Raw genomic sequence first — 16,359 nt, 5'->3', positions numbered from 1 at the left:
ATAATATCAGCACACACTGGCCGTTTGAGCCACTCCACTGAGTGTAGATGTTTTGTAACCCTTCAGGCAGTGTGTCCAGTCCATGGGTAGACATTTGGACACTGGAGGCTTCTCCAGCTGGTCTGGGGAACTTCACGGTGGAGCAAAGAGAACAGGGCAGGGCCTTACTGCTCAGCTGGGACCAGCCACATGCTCCAAATGGAGTCATCACGGTACTTGCAACACAATACACAATAAAAGCTACACACGTTGAATTTATAATGTACGGCAGTCATGAGCGGCGGAGCATGACACCAATAATCATGGATGGATTACTGGAGGGGCCTACTGGGCACAAGCCCGGAGGCCTAGGAGGGCAGGGGTCACCTGAGTGAGTGTGTAAAAGCTCCAAGTGCACTGCATAGGTTATCAACCTAAAAGAAACACACTTTACATATGTAATTCAACAGCTCATTCACTTATGCATGGATGTAATTCACATACTTCTCGTATACATGATATTCACAGCAGTAGGTTTGCACATACGCAGTCCTGCAAACACACATATCCCCAGACTTTAAAATGTGGCAACTGTGATTTTTTTTTTCTTACTTTGTGTTCGCTCTATCACTTCTTTCTTATCTTTGTCCCTGTCCCACTTTAACCAACCTGTAAACGTTTTATTCCTCGCCTCCTCTCCCATTGCTCCAGATGTATAACCTGTACAGTGAGGGGAACCTGGAGTTCAGCGGGCTATCGCGCAAGTTTCTCTTTCGCCGTTTGGAGCCGTGGACCACGTATACTTTGACTCTCGAAGCTTGTACCTCAGCAGGGTGCACGCACACCCCTCCCCAGCAAATCACCACCGCAGCAGCACCACCTGCTTCCCAGCCTCCTCCCAGGCCTCTCCTGATTGGCCCAGACCGTGTGTCACTTACCTGGGGGCCTCCTGCGCACCCCAACGGCCCTGTTGGAGAGTATGTCTTGCTCGGTAGAAGTCTGGAAGAAGTGGGGAGGGGAAGAAGTAATGAAGAGGATATAGAAAGCGGAAAGGTAGGTAACACGGGCGCTCTAATAAAAATATGATTATGTAAAAATAACAGTGTTTTGGTTTTAACTTTAACGATTATGTTTTTGTTTTTTTGTTTTTTACTGGTTTATTTCTAAAGCCATCAGCCGTAATTATCCGCATTGTCTCCAGGTTCTTTTCAGACAACCATCCCCACTGCGGACTGACACTGTCTCCTTTACGGTGACTGGTCTGCGTCCGTGGACTCGGTACGAGTTCAGTGTCCGCACTCACAACCCTGCTGGACACACCCACAGCCCCTGGGTGGCTGTAACTACCAGGCAGGCTCCTCCTCGTGGTCTGGCTCCTCCAACAGTGAGTCACCTCCAAGGCCGGCCCAGTGAGGTGTTGGTGTCCTGGACTCCTCCTCTGGAACCCAATGGGGTTCTGCAGTCTTACAGGATTCAGAGGAACAATGTCAGTTTCTTGTTTAGCTTTGACCCTACTGTCCTCAGCTACACAGATGAAGATCTCCTTCCATTTTCAACATATAGGTATTGATCACATTTACTCGTGCCATATTGTATTTTTGATAATGAGAATCCAAATAGCCACCACAAAAAGTCCCTCTATTCTTTTCTGCAGCTACGCAGTCATAGCCTGTACGTCTGAGGGATGCATCACCAGCCCTCATGCAAACATCACAACTCTGGAGGCTCCACCTGCTACGGTGGAAGCCGCCACGGTGGACAGCATCACCTCCAACAGTGTAAACATTTCCTGGACTAAACCAAAGATTCAGAATGGAGAAGTTACAGAATATGTGCTTAAAATGAATAGCAAAGTGGTTTATCGTGGCAGAGGCCTGAGTGTAGCTCTGTCAGACCTGCAGCCTTACACGTCGTATCAGCTGGTCCTGTTGGCTTGTACCCGTGGTGGGTGCACTACCAGCGCAGCCGTATCCACCGTAACTGAGGAGGCCCCACCGCTCGGCCTGCCTGCCCCGACTCTTAAGGTGTGGTTGTTAATTTCTGACTTCCAGTTAAAACCTTGATTACTGCAGCAGACGTGCAATAATTAGGTATTTATAATTCAGAATCAAGCAAAGAAAGTTTGCAGTTTTGAAGATATTTCAGTATTTGTCCAAGAAATTCTCAGGTAAAAGGAACATAACCTCATCAACAGACATCCAAAATCATATTTCAATAACTATAAAAAAAAATAAATGGGTATTTTTAATGCAAAGTGTACAGAACAGTTTACATCTTTTTTTTTTTTCATTGTAATTGTGTGGAATGGGTTTTACAGCTTTTGTGTAATCTACCCATTTAAATTCTAAATGCTTTTTCAGTCTATAAGATGTGACATTTTGCTTCTCGTCTGAAGGTCACTGGCCCAGCGTCAGTGGAGATTACCTGGAGACCACCAGAACACCCGAATGGCATCATCACAGGGTATGAGCTCCGTAGAGATGGTGAAGTCGTCTATGTCGGCTCAGAGACCCATTACCACGACTTCACGCTTTTGCCAAATGTGGAATACGGTTACGTTGTGAGAGCCAACAATAGCAGAGGTTCAGTGAGCAGCACCGCAGCCACAGCAAAGACTCACCCATCAGCTCCTTCTGGTGTTGGTCTCCCCACACTCACACCTCTGGGACCCAACCAAGTGGGTCATTCATCTGTTCAGTCCACATGAGCTATTGCTGACATACACATGAGTAAAGTTAAGATTTGTTAAGTTTTTGTGCTCATTTGCAGGTGAGAGTAGAGTGGGGAACTCCAGCACGTCCTAATGGAGACATTGTGCGTTACACTGTGTATCTGAGAGATCCAGTAAAGCTCAGTGTGACCAGCACTGTGTTCACTACAGAAGACAGAGCTTTCTCTGACCGACACACCACTCTGCAGGGACTGGCCCCTTACAACAGGTCAGTCACCCACAGTTACTTTAAAAATGCAGTGGGTTAGAAAAAGATAGATAGTTTTGTTGTTGGTTTTTGTTTGGGTTATTTTTTGCCCCCCCCCCCCCCGGGGAGATTGCGCGTGTCTCGCTGCGGGACACACACACCTGATGGGTAGGCTGAGATTTGATCCTGTACACTTCCACATACCATCTACCCATTGAGCTACCAGAACACAAAAACTAGACACTAGCTGACCATAAAGAACAGTTTTCAGTGGATAATTATTACGGATTATTGCATTTACAGATGTATCTATATGCGTGTGCGTAGGTACGAGGTGAGGGTGGAGGCCTGCACAGCGCTGGGTTGCTCCTCCAGTGACTGGTCACCTGTGCTCACTCTAGAGGCTCCCCCTGCTGGACAGACAGCACTACTGCTAGACCTGCAGCCGGATGAACACACTGGCCTACAAACCACCTTTCTGCTCACCTGGTCCCCTCCGGCTCAGCCAAACGGTAGAGTCCTGCATTATGAGGTGTACCGCAGACTGGACCCTACCACTGATACCCAAGGAAAGGATGCAGCAACACTTGTGTTCAGGAATGTCTCCACCACATACAAAGATGAAGGACTCCAGCCATACACTGTGTACCAGTACCAGGTATTTAGATAAGTAACAGAAATAATAGGATGCAAATGATCTCTTCCTATGCAGCAATATGCTCCATTGTAATATATATCCTCCCTCTGAGGGAAATGTTTAATCCTTTTTGTCCTCTGCGCTGGACGTGGGAGCAGAGTTAAATGTTTTATTGTGATCTGTGAACCTCATTTGGAGATGGAATCTGATATGACTGACACATCACAAGATGTTTTCACAATGAAATGTTTTCGAACAAACACACACACACACACACACACACACACACAGACAAACAGATCATGCTCACTCATCAACTGATATAGTCCTCTATTCACATCAGCAGCCTTTACACACACACACAGGTAAACAGACAGGTGTTAAATGGAGGGGTCCATATTCATGCTATTGTGATGTGCATTGCTGCGCTAATTGACAGGCCAGTCCTTTGGAAGCAACAATAACATTAGCATTCCTGCCTGTCAGACATACGAGCCGAGGCCAGAGAACCTGTGTAATTGATTGAGTTTGCCTGATTGTGGTGCCGTCTTTATTTACGAGGGTCCTAATTTATGACGGGGGAGGGAGGGAGGGAGGGAGGGAGGGGTTTGGGAGATGACGGGCGGGCAACCGAGCCATTAATCACCAGGCCCTCACAGCATCCACTTCCTGATTACCAGCCAGCCAATCGAATTAACTCTTAGCCCCCTTGGTAACAGAGCTTGTATTGCAAAGACCTTTTAATGGTGACCGCTACACGTCCCCTGAGGATTGGTTGGTCGGGGATTGGGGTACGTGGACAAGGAGAGTGTGTTGTCCATGAACACACGTGTGAATGAATCAAAGAGGGAGAAATGAAGAAACTTATTGGTTTGTAGTTATTCCCGATGGCACTTTCTGTCGCTCTCCATCGATCAGGGTACCTGGCGACTTCCTGTTTTTCTTTCTATCTATGCGACTGTCTTTATTTTTATTTAGCCGTTAATCTGTCCGTGTTGCTATCGGGCTCTTCTCCTTTCTCCCTCCGTGTTTCAGGCGTACACAAGGACAATAAGTCAGCTTGGTTTAGCACAGCACAGCGCAGAGAGAGAAATCATATTAGGCTAATTACACTGGGTCATAAGCTCCTATTGACAGCTTTATGCTTGGTTTTAATTACTGCCCACTTTCACACAACTTAGCCCCTTCACCCCAAGTAGATGCACCCGCCAAGTAGTTCCGTCGGCCTATCAGAGCGCTCAAATCGAGTCCGCAGTCCAACCATCCAATAAACAGCCTTGAACACTGTGTGGAAGTTTCCTGAAGTCGTTTGTTGCCATGGTGGCTCATTCGCTACCGTGGCAGCTAACGGAGTATATTTTTATTTTGTGTCTAATAAGCCAAATCACGGCCCAATAGCAGCAGAGAGGAGAGCAAGCAGTAAAATGTCTGTCGATGATATAAGGACGAAGAAATTAGTTCTACCTTTTAGCACCGGATCAAGGACACGGTGATCCGGGCGGACTTTAGTTTAAAACTTTTTCTCTGGGTTCTGTCTGTGTGGTACAAACTTTTTTTTTTAATCAAGCCCAAAGCCTTGCGTCATGTCGAAGTTTGAATTGTGTTGGTACGAGGGGAAGAACGTGGCTGTTGCCGGGCAGAAATATTTCGCTGCCGTAATTTTTGGTTAAAGCAAGTTGAAAGTTTTTCACCGAGTCACAGACCATGCGTTGAAGTTACATAGAGAAAGTAGTGGGAAAAAATAAACTGATGCTCTTTTTCTTCAGACTGTTTAACTAAACACTGCAAATGTAATTACAATACCAGCAATAATCTGCTGATCACAGAGGCAACAGTGTTGCAATAAAGCTGCATAAAGAAACACTAAGGGCTCATCTCTCCCAGTTGTTAACCACAAACTTGTCTTTGACCTTTTCCTTATTAGGGTGACAGCGTGCCCTTTACCTAATGTACCCTCTTCCATCCATCCCTCCCTCTCACTTCTCCACACAGGCTCTCGTCCTTTCCTTCATTCTTCTTCCTGCCATCCCTCCCGCCGGTCCCCCTTTTCTTCATCCACCCCACGACAGTTGGCTCACAAGGGTGATAATACATAAACACAGAAAAGGTTAGAGGACTGGCTGGAAGACTTTGAGGTCTCCAAACTTCATTTTACTCTCGACATTCACATAAACTTGAATAATTATACTATAGTCTGGCTGCTTACACGTTTGGATAAAAGTGTGTAAATGTGTGTAATAATCCTTTTTGTGAGAGGAAACATTTAAATGTTTTCAAATAATTTGGATTTAAAATGATCTGGGGCTGTAATTACTTAAGATCTCGTATAGTGTAAAGTATATACAATAATTTTAGAGTATAAAATTAGTTCTAATTTGCCAAAAATTCTTACTACGGTGTGGTGCAAGGTGGTCATCTGCTTAGGAGTAGGCATCAGAATCATTCATCAACATTCTTAACTTAAGAAAATGGGGGCCTGGTGACTCAGTGGGTAGACTACGGGTTGGGATGCAGAAGGCCGCGGGAATCGAAAGCCGTTGATCTTAATTTGGGAAATTATTCCCAACTCTACTAAAACGTAGGAGAGCTACTGGTTGGACAACGAGCGTACAGATTCAGAGAGGTCTTTTTAAAATCTAAAAACATGGAGCTCATTAAAAGATATTGTTTCAGGGTTCATTGGCTCTGTGAGAATTATGAATGCATGCTGTGTACACTACAAAAGAAGTTTGCATTTTATATTAAATGGGAAGCTGCTAAGTTCTGCCATATAAATCAAACTTTAATCATGCTTACAGCAGCACGGAAAATGCACAGATGCATTAATTTCTCCGCCACGTATTATGCTGTTCCATCGACAAAAACAAGCTGCACTTATGCAAATTGCTGGTTTACCTTTTGTTCGAGTCATCGACAACAATTCTCATTAGAATAATCGTCCCAAGCACCAACGAGAACGTGTGGATGAAAACGTTCCAACAGCATAATTATTCGTAGCTGTGAAGGTGGACTGCAAGATCCTTTAGTGGAAGAACGATCACACGGTTGAGTACAACTGAACGTTATAAGATAGTGACATCATCCGCTTTCTGTAGAAAAGCAAGAATAGAAGGCTTCATAAATAACTTTTGTGTCCTGCGCTGAGGTAAGAGCGTTTTTAGCCCTGGGTTAAGGAGTTAACACGGGCCCAGGACACAGCCTGAGGACCTGCTACGCTGCGATTCCTCCACTCTGCAAACTTGGACTTCGTTTGGAATAGTTCATCATCCGGGTGTATACACATGCACAAGGACACACAAGGAGAATCTGTTGACCTTTAATCACAGCCACATTTGGAATTTGTCAATAATTTACTGCACATAATGATATGGAATTGGCTTTTTCCCAGGGGATTTTGGTTCTATGGTTAGAGACATTCAATTCAAAATTGAGTTGCATGTGTTAAAAGTGACATTATCTTACTTAAGGATGCTGTACGATGATGATAATAATGTTAATAATAGTAAAGTATATATTATACACAATGTAGTATTTGTAGTGGTGGTGGACTGTAAACAAGAAGTTCTACTTTTATTACATACTGGTATAAAATGATATGCTACTCAGTTTTTAAATATCTCTCTTCTGCACGTTGTTGTCATATGGCCGCACTTTCTATACAACGTCCACATTTGAGATGTAATTTAAACATTGGTCTGCCTTTCCACAGAACATTGGCTTTAAAAGATTTGAAAGATATTGTTTATGTTCTTTAATAGTTTAAAATGGGTCAAAAGGTGCCTACATGTCTTTGTAAAAAGTATTTCATCATTAGGATTATGGAGATGTACCCCCCAAAACAATATTAGTAGTTAAGACAAAATAGAATAATAATAGTAATAGTATTAGAGGGACGGACATTACAGAACTACAGAAAAAATGTAATATAAGGTACAAAGTATATGTGGATGAGCTGAAATGCTGCATACTTCTTTGCTAATGTTGGAAATATCAATACAAATCAGCTAAAGCCACATTTTAATATAATCTTACCTGTAGACCTCAAACCATCTGTGTGCAGGCAGTTTTTGGAAGTTTCTCCTGGTTCCTGTGTTTGGTCTCCCACTTCCTTTCCTTTTGCCTTGTCTGCTGTTCCTCCTGTCCTCCTCCTCCTCCTCCCGATCCCTACACTCTCCATCTTCCTTCCTTCTCTCCTCTCTCCCATCTCAGTCCATCTGTGCTGTCACTTAGATCAATCAGTCTGATTGATCACACCCTAATTGACTATTATTGAGGTTAATTCAACTCTTAACACACTTGCATGCGCGCGCACACACACACACACACACACACACACACACAAAACATGCTATCACGGCCTCAAACAACAAGCCACGCATACACACAAGACACAGTTTGAACACTAAAGCTGTGACCCATCCATCTGCCTTCTGCACTACTTCTGACAGGCTACAGATGACTTACACATGCAAATCCCAACCCTGCTTGACCCTGTGCTGTGTACACCCTCTAATTATACCCAACACAGGCACACAAATAAGATTATTGTGTGTGCGTGTGTGTGTATTAAACTCCTTGATGAAGGTGAAAAGTAATTGTCATGCAGATATGTTCGTGTAGCGTGGCATGGTGAAAAGGTTTTGCTCTCACTGTCGATGGTAGTTTTGATGGATGGTCCAGTAAAGGGACGCATCTTGTCGTTGGTCTTGGGCGCACTGGGTAATTAAGAGGAGCCGCCATATTTAAAAGTTACTAAAGCCGATCTGCAATTTTAATGAAAGCAGAACGACTTTGCGTCACGTGTTCGGCGTCTCCGTCACACCCTCTGTGTTAGGACATTATTGACTAATATGGGGTTTGGACCGACAGGTGTGGGCTGTGAACTCGGCAGGACGCTCTGGGGGTCCTTGGACCAAAGGGAGAACAGGACCTGCCCCACCTGAGGGTGTAGGCCCGCCCGTTTTCCAGCGTGTTTCAGCGACCTCGGCAGTAGTGGACATCCATCCTCCCACCCAGCCCAATGGGATTGTTAGTCTTTACAGGGTTTTCTCCCTGAACCACAACAACCACACTCTGGTAAATCATATAATCCTGCATTTAATAACGCGTTCAATAACTGTTGTGCTGTCTATCTACAACTATAACCCCTTTCCTGTGATCATTTGCTACTTTTCACCCTTCTCTCCTGCTTTTCCTTGGTCCAGCCCCTATTTGTTCATGATATTAATGTGATCTCAAACCTCACACTTACCTTTTTGCATTGCTGTTCACTACCTGTAGCTCTCAGAAGGCACCTCCCATCAACAGACACTCCACGGTCTGCGACCTTACACCCAGTACTGGGTAGGAGTAGAGGCCTGCACCTGCTATCAGGTAATACTTTACTAGAGGGGAGCAAGGAATTAACCTTTAGCATCACGTCTTGGTCATGGCCTTATTTTGAAACACTGATTGACAACATTTCTACCAACATCGGGGTCCAGACTAACTTCACTCATAGGTAAACAGGTTACATGACAGGGCAAATGTACATAACATTGAAGTGGTTTGCCCGTTAGCTCGATTACAGGTCTTCAGGGAGACCGGGGGGGGGGGGCCTGGTGGCTCAGTGGTGGAGCACGGGCTTGGGATGCAGAAGGCCACAATGAGGGAATTTGTCTTAAATACAAAGTAACTTCCAAAAACTCCATTTAGTCTCGTATGGGTCTTTGCATGGAATGAGGGCTGCACATATCGGCCCGTTTACATACTGTGCATTATTTAAGAAGGGGGCCCGGTGGTTCAATGGATAAAGCATCGGGTCTGGCGTTAAAAACTCATGCCAAATCAACGGGCAGGGCACGTTCTGCTGTGGCGACCCGTGAAGGGACAAGTTAAAAGCCGCTGATCTTTGACAAGTCTTCAGTGAGACTGTTAGGTACTTTAAAATACAAGAAGTAATGTTTAAAGGTACATGCATAACTTACTAACTAACAATAATACACATACAGGAGAAGTAGTCTCACCGCATGCTGTGATGAGCCTATTTTTGGTGCAACAACATTCACCTCTACATGTGTTTGAGTGAGGCTTCAGTTATTTGTGCGTGATCGGTTTGTAATTTGACAACGACTAATATCTAAAGGGCTGTGTGCGGTGTGGCAGGCGATGAGCAGGGAAAGGGAGGCCTGGAAGGAACAGGGTGCTCTGATTAAGAGTCTCATAACAGTTAGAGTCTTTTGCTTCAGAACATTTTTATAGTAAAATAACTTGGTCGAGGTGCTTTCACGTGACTTTTGTATACGTAGTTTTTCTTGATGAATTTATACTTGGATGATCTTAGAAAACCTACGAACATTTCTCTGCCTTGAACATTTGTCAGTGCTGCAGCCGAGGCCCACTGAGTGAGCTCCACACCCTGGCTGCCCCCCCAGCCCACCAGCCTCCTCCCCACCCTGTCACGGTGACCTCCCGCACTGCTCAGCTGGACTGGGATGAGCCTCTGGCACCTAATGGAGTCATTGAGGGGTGGGTACAAAGCATAAGTGCTCAGTGTGTGTTCCTCCATACAGGAAAATGTATTTGTACTGAAATTTCACTGACGATGGTCAGATACACAAAAAAAAAAAAACCATACACAATCTCTCCGTTTTCAGCTGTGAACTGCATCTCAGATCCCCTTGCCCACAGCCCCCCCAGCCGGTAACCCTTCCCTGTGTGGAAGGACCAGTAGAGATCTGTTTCTTTGGCAAAAGTCAGAGCTACAATGTCACAGGTAAGTTCATAGTTAAGTGAAGTACAATCAATTTTGAAATGGTACCGAGAAGCTGTACAGGAAAGTTGCAGCTGTTAATTGAGAGAAAAGAAAACCGCACAATAAAGATCAATGCACATGATAATACAATAAGAAATATCAAGGCAGTTCTTCCATTGTAGGACTTCCTGTGTTCAATAACAGAGACCACAGGAAGTCCTGAAACCAGAGCTGGACTAAAAAATGGGGTAGCACTGGGATACCCCTCCCTGATCACGTAGGACAGTAAGCTCTACTTACTGGGTGGGAGGTGTACACACGAATAAACACTGATCTGTGCAGGTCTCCACCCGTACTCCACCTACCAGCTGAGAGTCGCGTGCTTCAACAACATGGGGAGCACTGCTTCCAACTGGACTACTGTCACCACCCTCATCGAAGGTAACAAACGTGTCCGGTCGCTCAACCCTCACAGGTTCGATACCAGTCAGAAGAGACATTAAAATACACCCTATGATTTTCTTGCCCCCTCTTTTTCTCCTCCAGCCCCCCAATATGTGGCTCCTTTCTCCGTGGGCAGTAATCGGACAGTTATTTGGCTGGACTGGGCGGGGTCCTTTTCCCTCAACGGGTACCTGAAGGAGTACAGTGTGACTGAGAGCCAGCTGAGGGTCTACACTGGCTTCTACAGCTATCTCCATATTGCACGCACCTCGCAGAGAAGTGAGAGTACTCACACATACAGTGCAAATTCAAACGAGGCGATAACATCAGTGAAAAGGTTTTCACTGGAGTTTCTCCCTCTACAGACACACAACCTGAGTAACTGGAGAAACAGGACATTTCAATGTTGCAGACAAGATCTCACGTCATTTTAACAGAAAATCCTTTCTGTCTCTCTCTCTCTCTCTCTTTAGCTCTGTCATTTCAGGTGACTTGTACCACAAACGGTGGCAGCGCCAGTACCCCTACCATCACATACAGCCCTGCCACAGGCATCGGTAACACACACACACCTAAAATAAATCCAAATTCAAAATTAAACCTGTGTGAATTTTTTATCTACTGTATGTGAAGCTTTCCTGTTTCAAGTTCAGTGAAAACTTTATTACCCTCATGTGTCCATTTATAAATATTGAAAAATAAATATACAAAACTACAATAATTTCTCTCTCTCTCTCTCAGCAGCTCCTCCTGAGCCTGAAGACGATAGTAAACAGGGCGTCAGTATGTCAGCATCCCCGGTTTACTCTGAGCTGTGGTTCATCCTGCTTTTAGCACTGTTGGGGCTATTTCTGTTAGCCCTGCTGCTGGGGCTACTCCTCCAAAGGTATTTTAATATACCACACAATGTGCATCAGATCCTATAAAAGCACACGGATACATTAACCTCAGGATAACGTGTACACACACGGTTCTGAATGAGTTTGCTTCTGCCTTCTAGAGCCCTGAGGAAGAATCCATCAGCCAGAGAGCGCCCCCCGCTGGTCATGCTTCAGAAGACAAGGAAGGGTGGGGGAGAGTCGTACATGGTGAGAGGAGCAGAGACATAAAGCTCAGTGAAAGAAATCATGACAAGATGGTTTGAAACAGCAAAAGACCAAGAGGGAGTTGGTTTTACAGAGAGATAAAGAGGGAGGTAGAACAGGGAGTAAGATGTGTCCTTTTTGATGTTTTGACAGCACTTTGTGGCTGAATCAAACCCCCTTTTCTGCAGATTGTACATGATTTAAGAAATGCTGTATTTGTAAATGAGGCTGTGACCTAATCTTTGTTCCACCAGAGGGGGCTGAAACAACAACCGGTGCTGAAATATGTTGGAAAAATACAAATTCTTCTTCTTCTCTGCAAAACCTAATTGTTCTCATTCAGTTCGTGTTCAGCAAATCTCATGTCAAAGCATTTTACACGATACTTTAAACTTCAGGTAGAGACATCATCCCTTGCTCCCTTCCAGCTTTATCCATCGGCTGATTCATTAACTTCTAACAGTTCCATTTTTTTTTTACTGTCCTGATTATTCTTTGTTTTTTCCCCATAGAAATTGCATTTATCACCTTTTTTGCTCTCTTTTTTTAATGTCTCTTGGTCTTTGCTGTTTTCATATCTGTCATTTCTCGACTCCCCTCCGCTGCTGCAGTATTTCTGCCCTCTCTCACTCTCCATCTTTGTCTCGCAGAGAGCCTGTCCTGAGTTGTGCTCTAAACATCACTTCGGCTCTGTGATCCCCCCTGACCGCGCCACAGTAAGACTATTCTCTATATTTACTGTCACAAACCTAAATGTGTTATTTTATTGTCCTCCCCCACACCCCCCACCCCCCACCTCCTCCCTGCAGTTTGACACTGTAGCAGACTGTGTTGAGATCAGCAACGTTAAACTTAAAAGCTACACTGTGTACGCTGAGGTACGGGATTGTGCTTTTGTGTTGCATGTCTGTTTCGGTTTTCTGTGCATGCTTTTGTGTGTGTGTGTGTGTGTGTGTGTGTGTGCATATCTCACTGATTAAGGCCTGCTAAACTGAACAGAGGTCATGTTTTGTATTCACATCAATGAGTACAGGCGTTTAGTCGGTGGGTTCGTCCTCATGCGCAGTGTCAACTCTAAAAATGCAGGAACAACATTATCTGATGTCAACATCATTTTGTTGATTTATGAACAAATGCTTAAAGAAGAAACTAAAACGTGTATGTCGCTTCCTGTATGCTCCTAAAGGCCAATCCTGGCTGAGTAGTGCCCCCTGTTGGTTGTTGATATCAATGACAATCACTTTAAACAGTTTAGAGAAAAATAGCAGTAATAGGTAAATAGGATTTTTCTTTTTGCATGTTTCATCCCATAAAACACAGGTTAAATCAAGTATACCCACACACTCCACTCCCGATCAGCTTTTCCTACTTGCTATTTAAAATCATTCAGGTGCCAGAGCATCCAGCAGCAAACCCTCACACTTTGTTTTGATCAAAGTCAGGTTGTTGTGGTGCTGCAGTGTAAATTACACACATTATATTTGGGCTTTGAAAAAACTGTTAAAGTGCAATAAATGCATTCAGATTTGATCGTCTCTATTTCAAAGGGTCTGGCAGACACAAAAATGGTCGACAGCAGCTCACGGTTCAGCCCCATGGCTGTGCTGCAGGTTCCCAGCCAAACAGACCTGAGTCAAGCCTACTCCCAACATTCCCTGCACCGAAGTGTCAGTCAGCTGATTGACAGGAAGTCACTGATGATGGAGGAAGAAAGCTGGGACAACCCACTGGGACACGATTCGGGACTGGTGGGTTTTATTTTATGGTATTGCTTGTGCTTTTTTGCGCTGTCTGTCATCATGAAATCTGTCTTTGCTGAAGACGGATCCATCTCTGTTGCTCTTCCTGAGCTTCCTTCAATCGTTTTCCCCAGATATAGGTTTTTGGGGGGATGTTTTTTCTTATGTCATTCAAATGTCTAATTATTGCTTTATTGTAAACACAGTATCTTTTAAAATAAGATAAGAAAAGCAAGTTGAAAATTCAGTTATTACAGTATCGGAGTGAAAGGAGGAAGAGCAATAAGACATTCTGTGAGAAATAGCGGTGTTAGATGTGTGCAAATGGTATGTTTCTTCATTTATGTGTGTTACTGTTTGGATGTTACACTGTCCTGTTATACAGTCTAATGGCCATGTCACTTTGTCTTTGAATGAATGACTATATTACACTGGATGTGTGTGTGTGTGTGTGTGTGTGTGTGCAGACAGCATTTGTGCAAGTTGATTTTGGTTGAGTGTTGTAAAAAAATTAGAAATAATTAAGAAAAAGGCAGATAGGTGTTATATTTGCTCTTACAGTGGGTAACTGTGGCAGAACATGTCATTTACTCAAGATTTAATGGTGAGACCCTTTGTGTTTCCTTTCAGTATGTGGAGGAAGATGAGTTTGTGGACGCTATCAAGGCCTTGAGGTCAGTGAAAGAGGAGCACACCATGTTCACTGACACTCACCTTTAAGACAGGATCCTGCATCAGGTCAACAACAGCCACAATTCAGATGCAGCTGAAAAAAGTAAAAAACAAAAAGTAAACATTTGGAGCAGTATTGTCAGGTGTCAGCTGGGGACAGACGTGGCTTCTAATAGCACTGGGAATTATAATTTAAAAAAAAAGATTTAGACAATTTATTCATCTTGAGAAATACTGTTAAGGAAGTACATTTTCACTAATGATGACCAACAATTACTTTTTAATTTCATCACGTTCAAATGAAGTGGAAATGTGTTGCTTTAACAATATTCAATAAAGAAATATAAAAATATTAAAATAAATTCTAAAAGAAAATGAGACTCAAACACAATAATAATGGTTGTTTCACTGCAGCAGCCATTTTATTCTACTGTGTGGCCAAACAGCTTCAACGCAAGCTGAGGCAAGTATCCAACGTCCGTGCACACGTTTCAAAAGTGAACCCAGTCCGTTAGATTCTTTAACGAGTTCAAAAGCTCCCACATCTTAATTGTGATTGTGCAGCACATTATATCAGTGTCTTACATCTCAAATCCTGCTCAGACTAAGAACCAGAACCGTCCTTAAATGAGATCCAACTCACTGACTGAATGTTCTGGGTGGATTGTGATTCATTGCCTCTGCTTGCCAACTAGTATTTTAGGTAGGCGTTTGAAAAAAGTTGAAAGAACATGTAACGCACGTTTATTTCTTGCTATAAGGAACAAAGCAGTCTAGAAAACTAGTCATGTCAAAGGTTTTAGTCGCTGCTTTTGCTTCAGCTTACTAGACACAATTATCTGTGGTAATAGTCCTTTAGTTATACTAAAAATGGCCTTGAGGTTAGTTTCAAGACAAAAAAAAAAATGCCAATTTCGTTTTATGTGTGTTTGTGGGATTCACAGGCGTCTGTCTCATTGTTGTGATTATGTGATGTACCTTGAAAGTGGACAGAGTGTTGACATGTGTAATTAGAAGGAACTGGCCACAGTGAGTCTAAATGTCTGTGCATTGTCAGTCCGTGTTCGTCACAAGCAGCTTAAGGGAACAGTTTGATTTTCAGCTGGTCTTTATCAGAGGTGCAATGATGCAACATGGGAACATTGGATGTATATGTATCTTCGACCTGCTAGAAAATCTCAACAAGTAAAAAGCCAACAAAGAAGTTCATCCAAACGCCCGTTAAACAAGCATTAATTTGCATTAAAAGTCATGTCGGCTGTTTGGACACTAACCAGGTTCCCTCATTTTCCACATATGCTACAGCTGCACCAGGGAAAAAGTGTAGTTATGTGGACTTGACAGGGTTAAATACCACTTTAGTGAACAGTGCAGCTCATGTTCCACATATTTTAATTGTACCGTGGCACATTTTCCTGTTAGCGCAAACAACGGACGGCTGTTTTAGAAAATCAGTATACGTTTGTTACGTGAAATAAACTTGCAGTTTATTTATTATTTTCATTTTTATCCGGGCTCAGGACCGGCACCAAGGTGGCCCCACAACCCGGTGGGGTGGGATTCAATTCTGCATCCCAATGCGATGCTCTACCCACTGAGCCACCAGGCCCCCTTCTTAAGTAACTGATGTAAATGGGCCAATATGTGCATCACTGATTCCATGCAAACGCATGTGAGACTAAATCGAGTTTTTCAAAGTTGCATAGCATTTAGGACAAATTCCCTCTTTTAATTCCCATGATAGTTGTCAAGATTGTTTCAACACCAGTTTAAGAAAAAGAAACTTTTCCTTTAACACTGCAAACTGTAACAGAAAGCGTCTATTTAGATTCCACAGGGTGGGGGCTTTAATTTCTTTTAGATCAGGTAGAACATGTTGAACTTCTGTGTAATGTGGATGGGTTTTCGCGTATGTGTTTAAAAAAATTGAAACTGAAAAAACTGAAACTCTACTTTATTGTTTTGAAATGTTTTCTTTTTTACACTGCCAGTATTATTTGTGGATGTTGTATAAAAAGATTTACAGATGACTCAATGATCAATGTTTGTTTTTCTTGGAAATGATAAGTTCTGTCAAATGGTCCTGAGAGGGTTTGTGTTCGTACAGTTTCTACGTGCACCAAAGACATTTCTGTGCGTTTACTTTTGTCCC

The 16,359-nt window shown here is 43.4% G+C and overlaps 1 protein-coding gene across 1 annotated transcript in view; it reads left to right on the top strand.

The window, feature by feature from the left end:
• ush2a (Usher syndrome 2A (autosomal recessive, mild)) overlaps positions 1 to 16,111 on the top strand; it is a 190,351-nt gene extending 174,240 nt beyond the window's left edge. The window contains exons 75-93 of the mRNA XM_067488984.1: positions 67 to 212; positions 691 to 1,032; positions 1,181 to 1,542; positions 1,634 to 2,003; positions 2,375 to 2,656; positions 2,749 to 2,918; positions 3,225 to 3,555; positions 8,404 to 8,610; positions 8,815 to 8,907; positions 9,896 to 10,041; positions 10,170 to 10,288; positions 10,610 to 10,708; positions 10,814 to 10,990; positions 11,185 to 11,268; positions 11,456 to 11,597; positions 11,712 to 11,799; positions 12,606 to 12,674; positions 13,344 to 13,544; positions 14,166 to 16,111. Coding sequence (XP_067345085.1) covers positions 67 to 212; positions 691 to 1,032; positions 1,181 to 1,542; positions 1,634 to 2,003; positions 2,375 to 2,656; positions 2,749 to 2,918; positions 3,225 to 3,555; positions 8,404 to 8,610; positions 8,815 to 8,907; positions 9,896 to 10,041; positions 10,170 to 10,288; positions 10,610 to 10,708; positions 10,814 to 10,990; positions 11,185 to 11,268; positions 11,456 to 11,597; positions 11,712 to 11,799; positions 12,606 to 12,674; positions 13,344 to 13,544; positions 14,166 to 14,255 — 3,518 coding nt within the window. The 3' untranslated portion in view covers positions 14,256 to 16,111. The remainder of the gene's footprint in view (positions 1 to 66; positions 213 to 690; positions 1,033 to 1,180; positions 1,543 to 1,633; positions 2,004 to 2,374; positions 2,657 to 2,748; positions 2,919 to 3,224; positions 3,556 to 8,403; positions 8,611 to 8,814; positions 8,908 to 9,895; positions 10,042 to 10,169; positions 10,289 to 10,609; positions 10,709 to 10,813; positions 10,991 to 11,184; positions 11,269 to 11,455; positions 11,598 to 11,711; positions 11,800 to 12,605; positions 12,675 to 13,343; positions 13,545 to 14,165) is intronic.
• Positions 16,112 to 16,359: the final 248 nt, after the last annotated feature.

The sequence above is a fragment of the Channa argus genome, chromosome 2 (assembly GCF_033026475.1).
Source record: "Channa argus isolate prfri chromosome 2, Channa argus male v1.0, whole genome shotgun sequence".
Lineage (NCBI taxonomy): Eukaryota > Metazoa > Chordata > Actinopteri > Anabantiformes > Channidae > Channa > Channa argus.
Note: the sequence above shows the minus strand (reverse complement) of the source record. Positions and strands in the feature narration are given on the sequence as shown.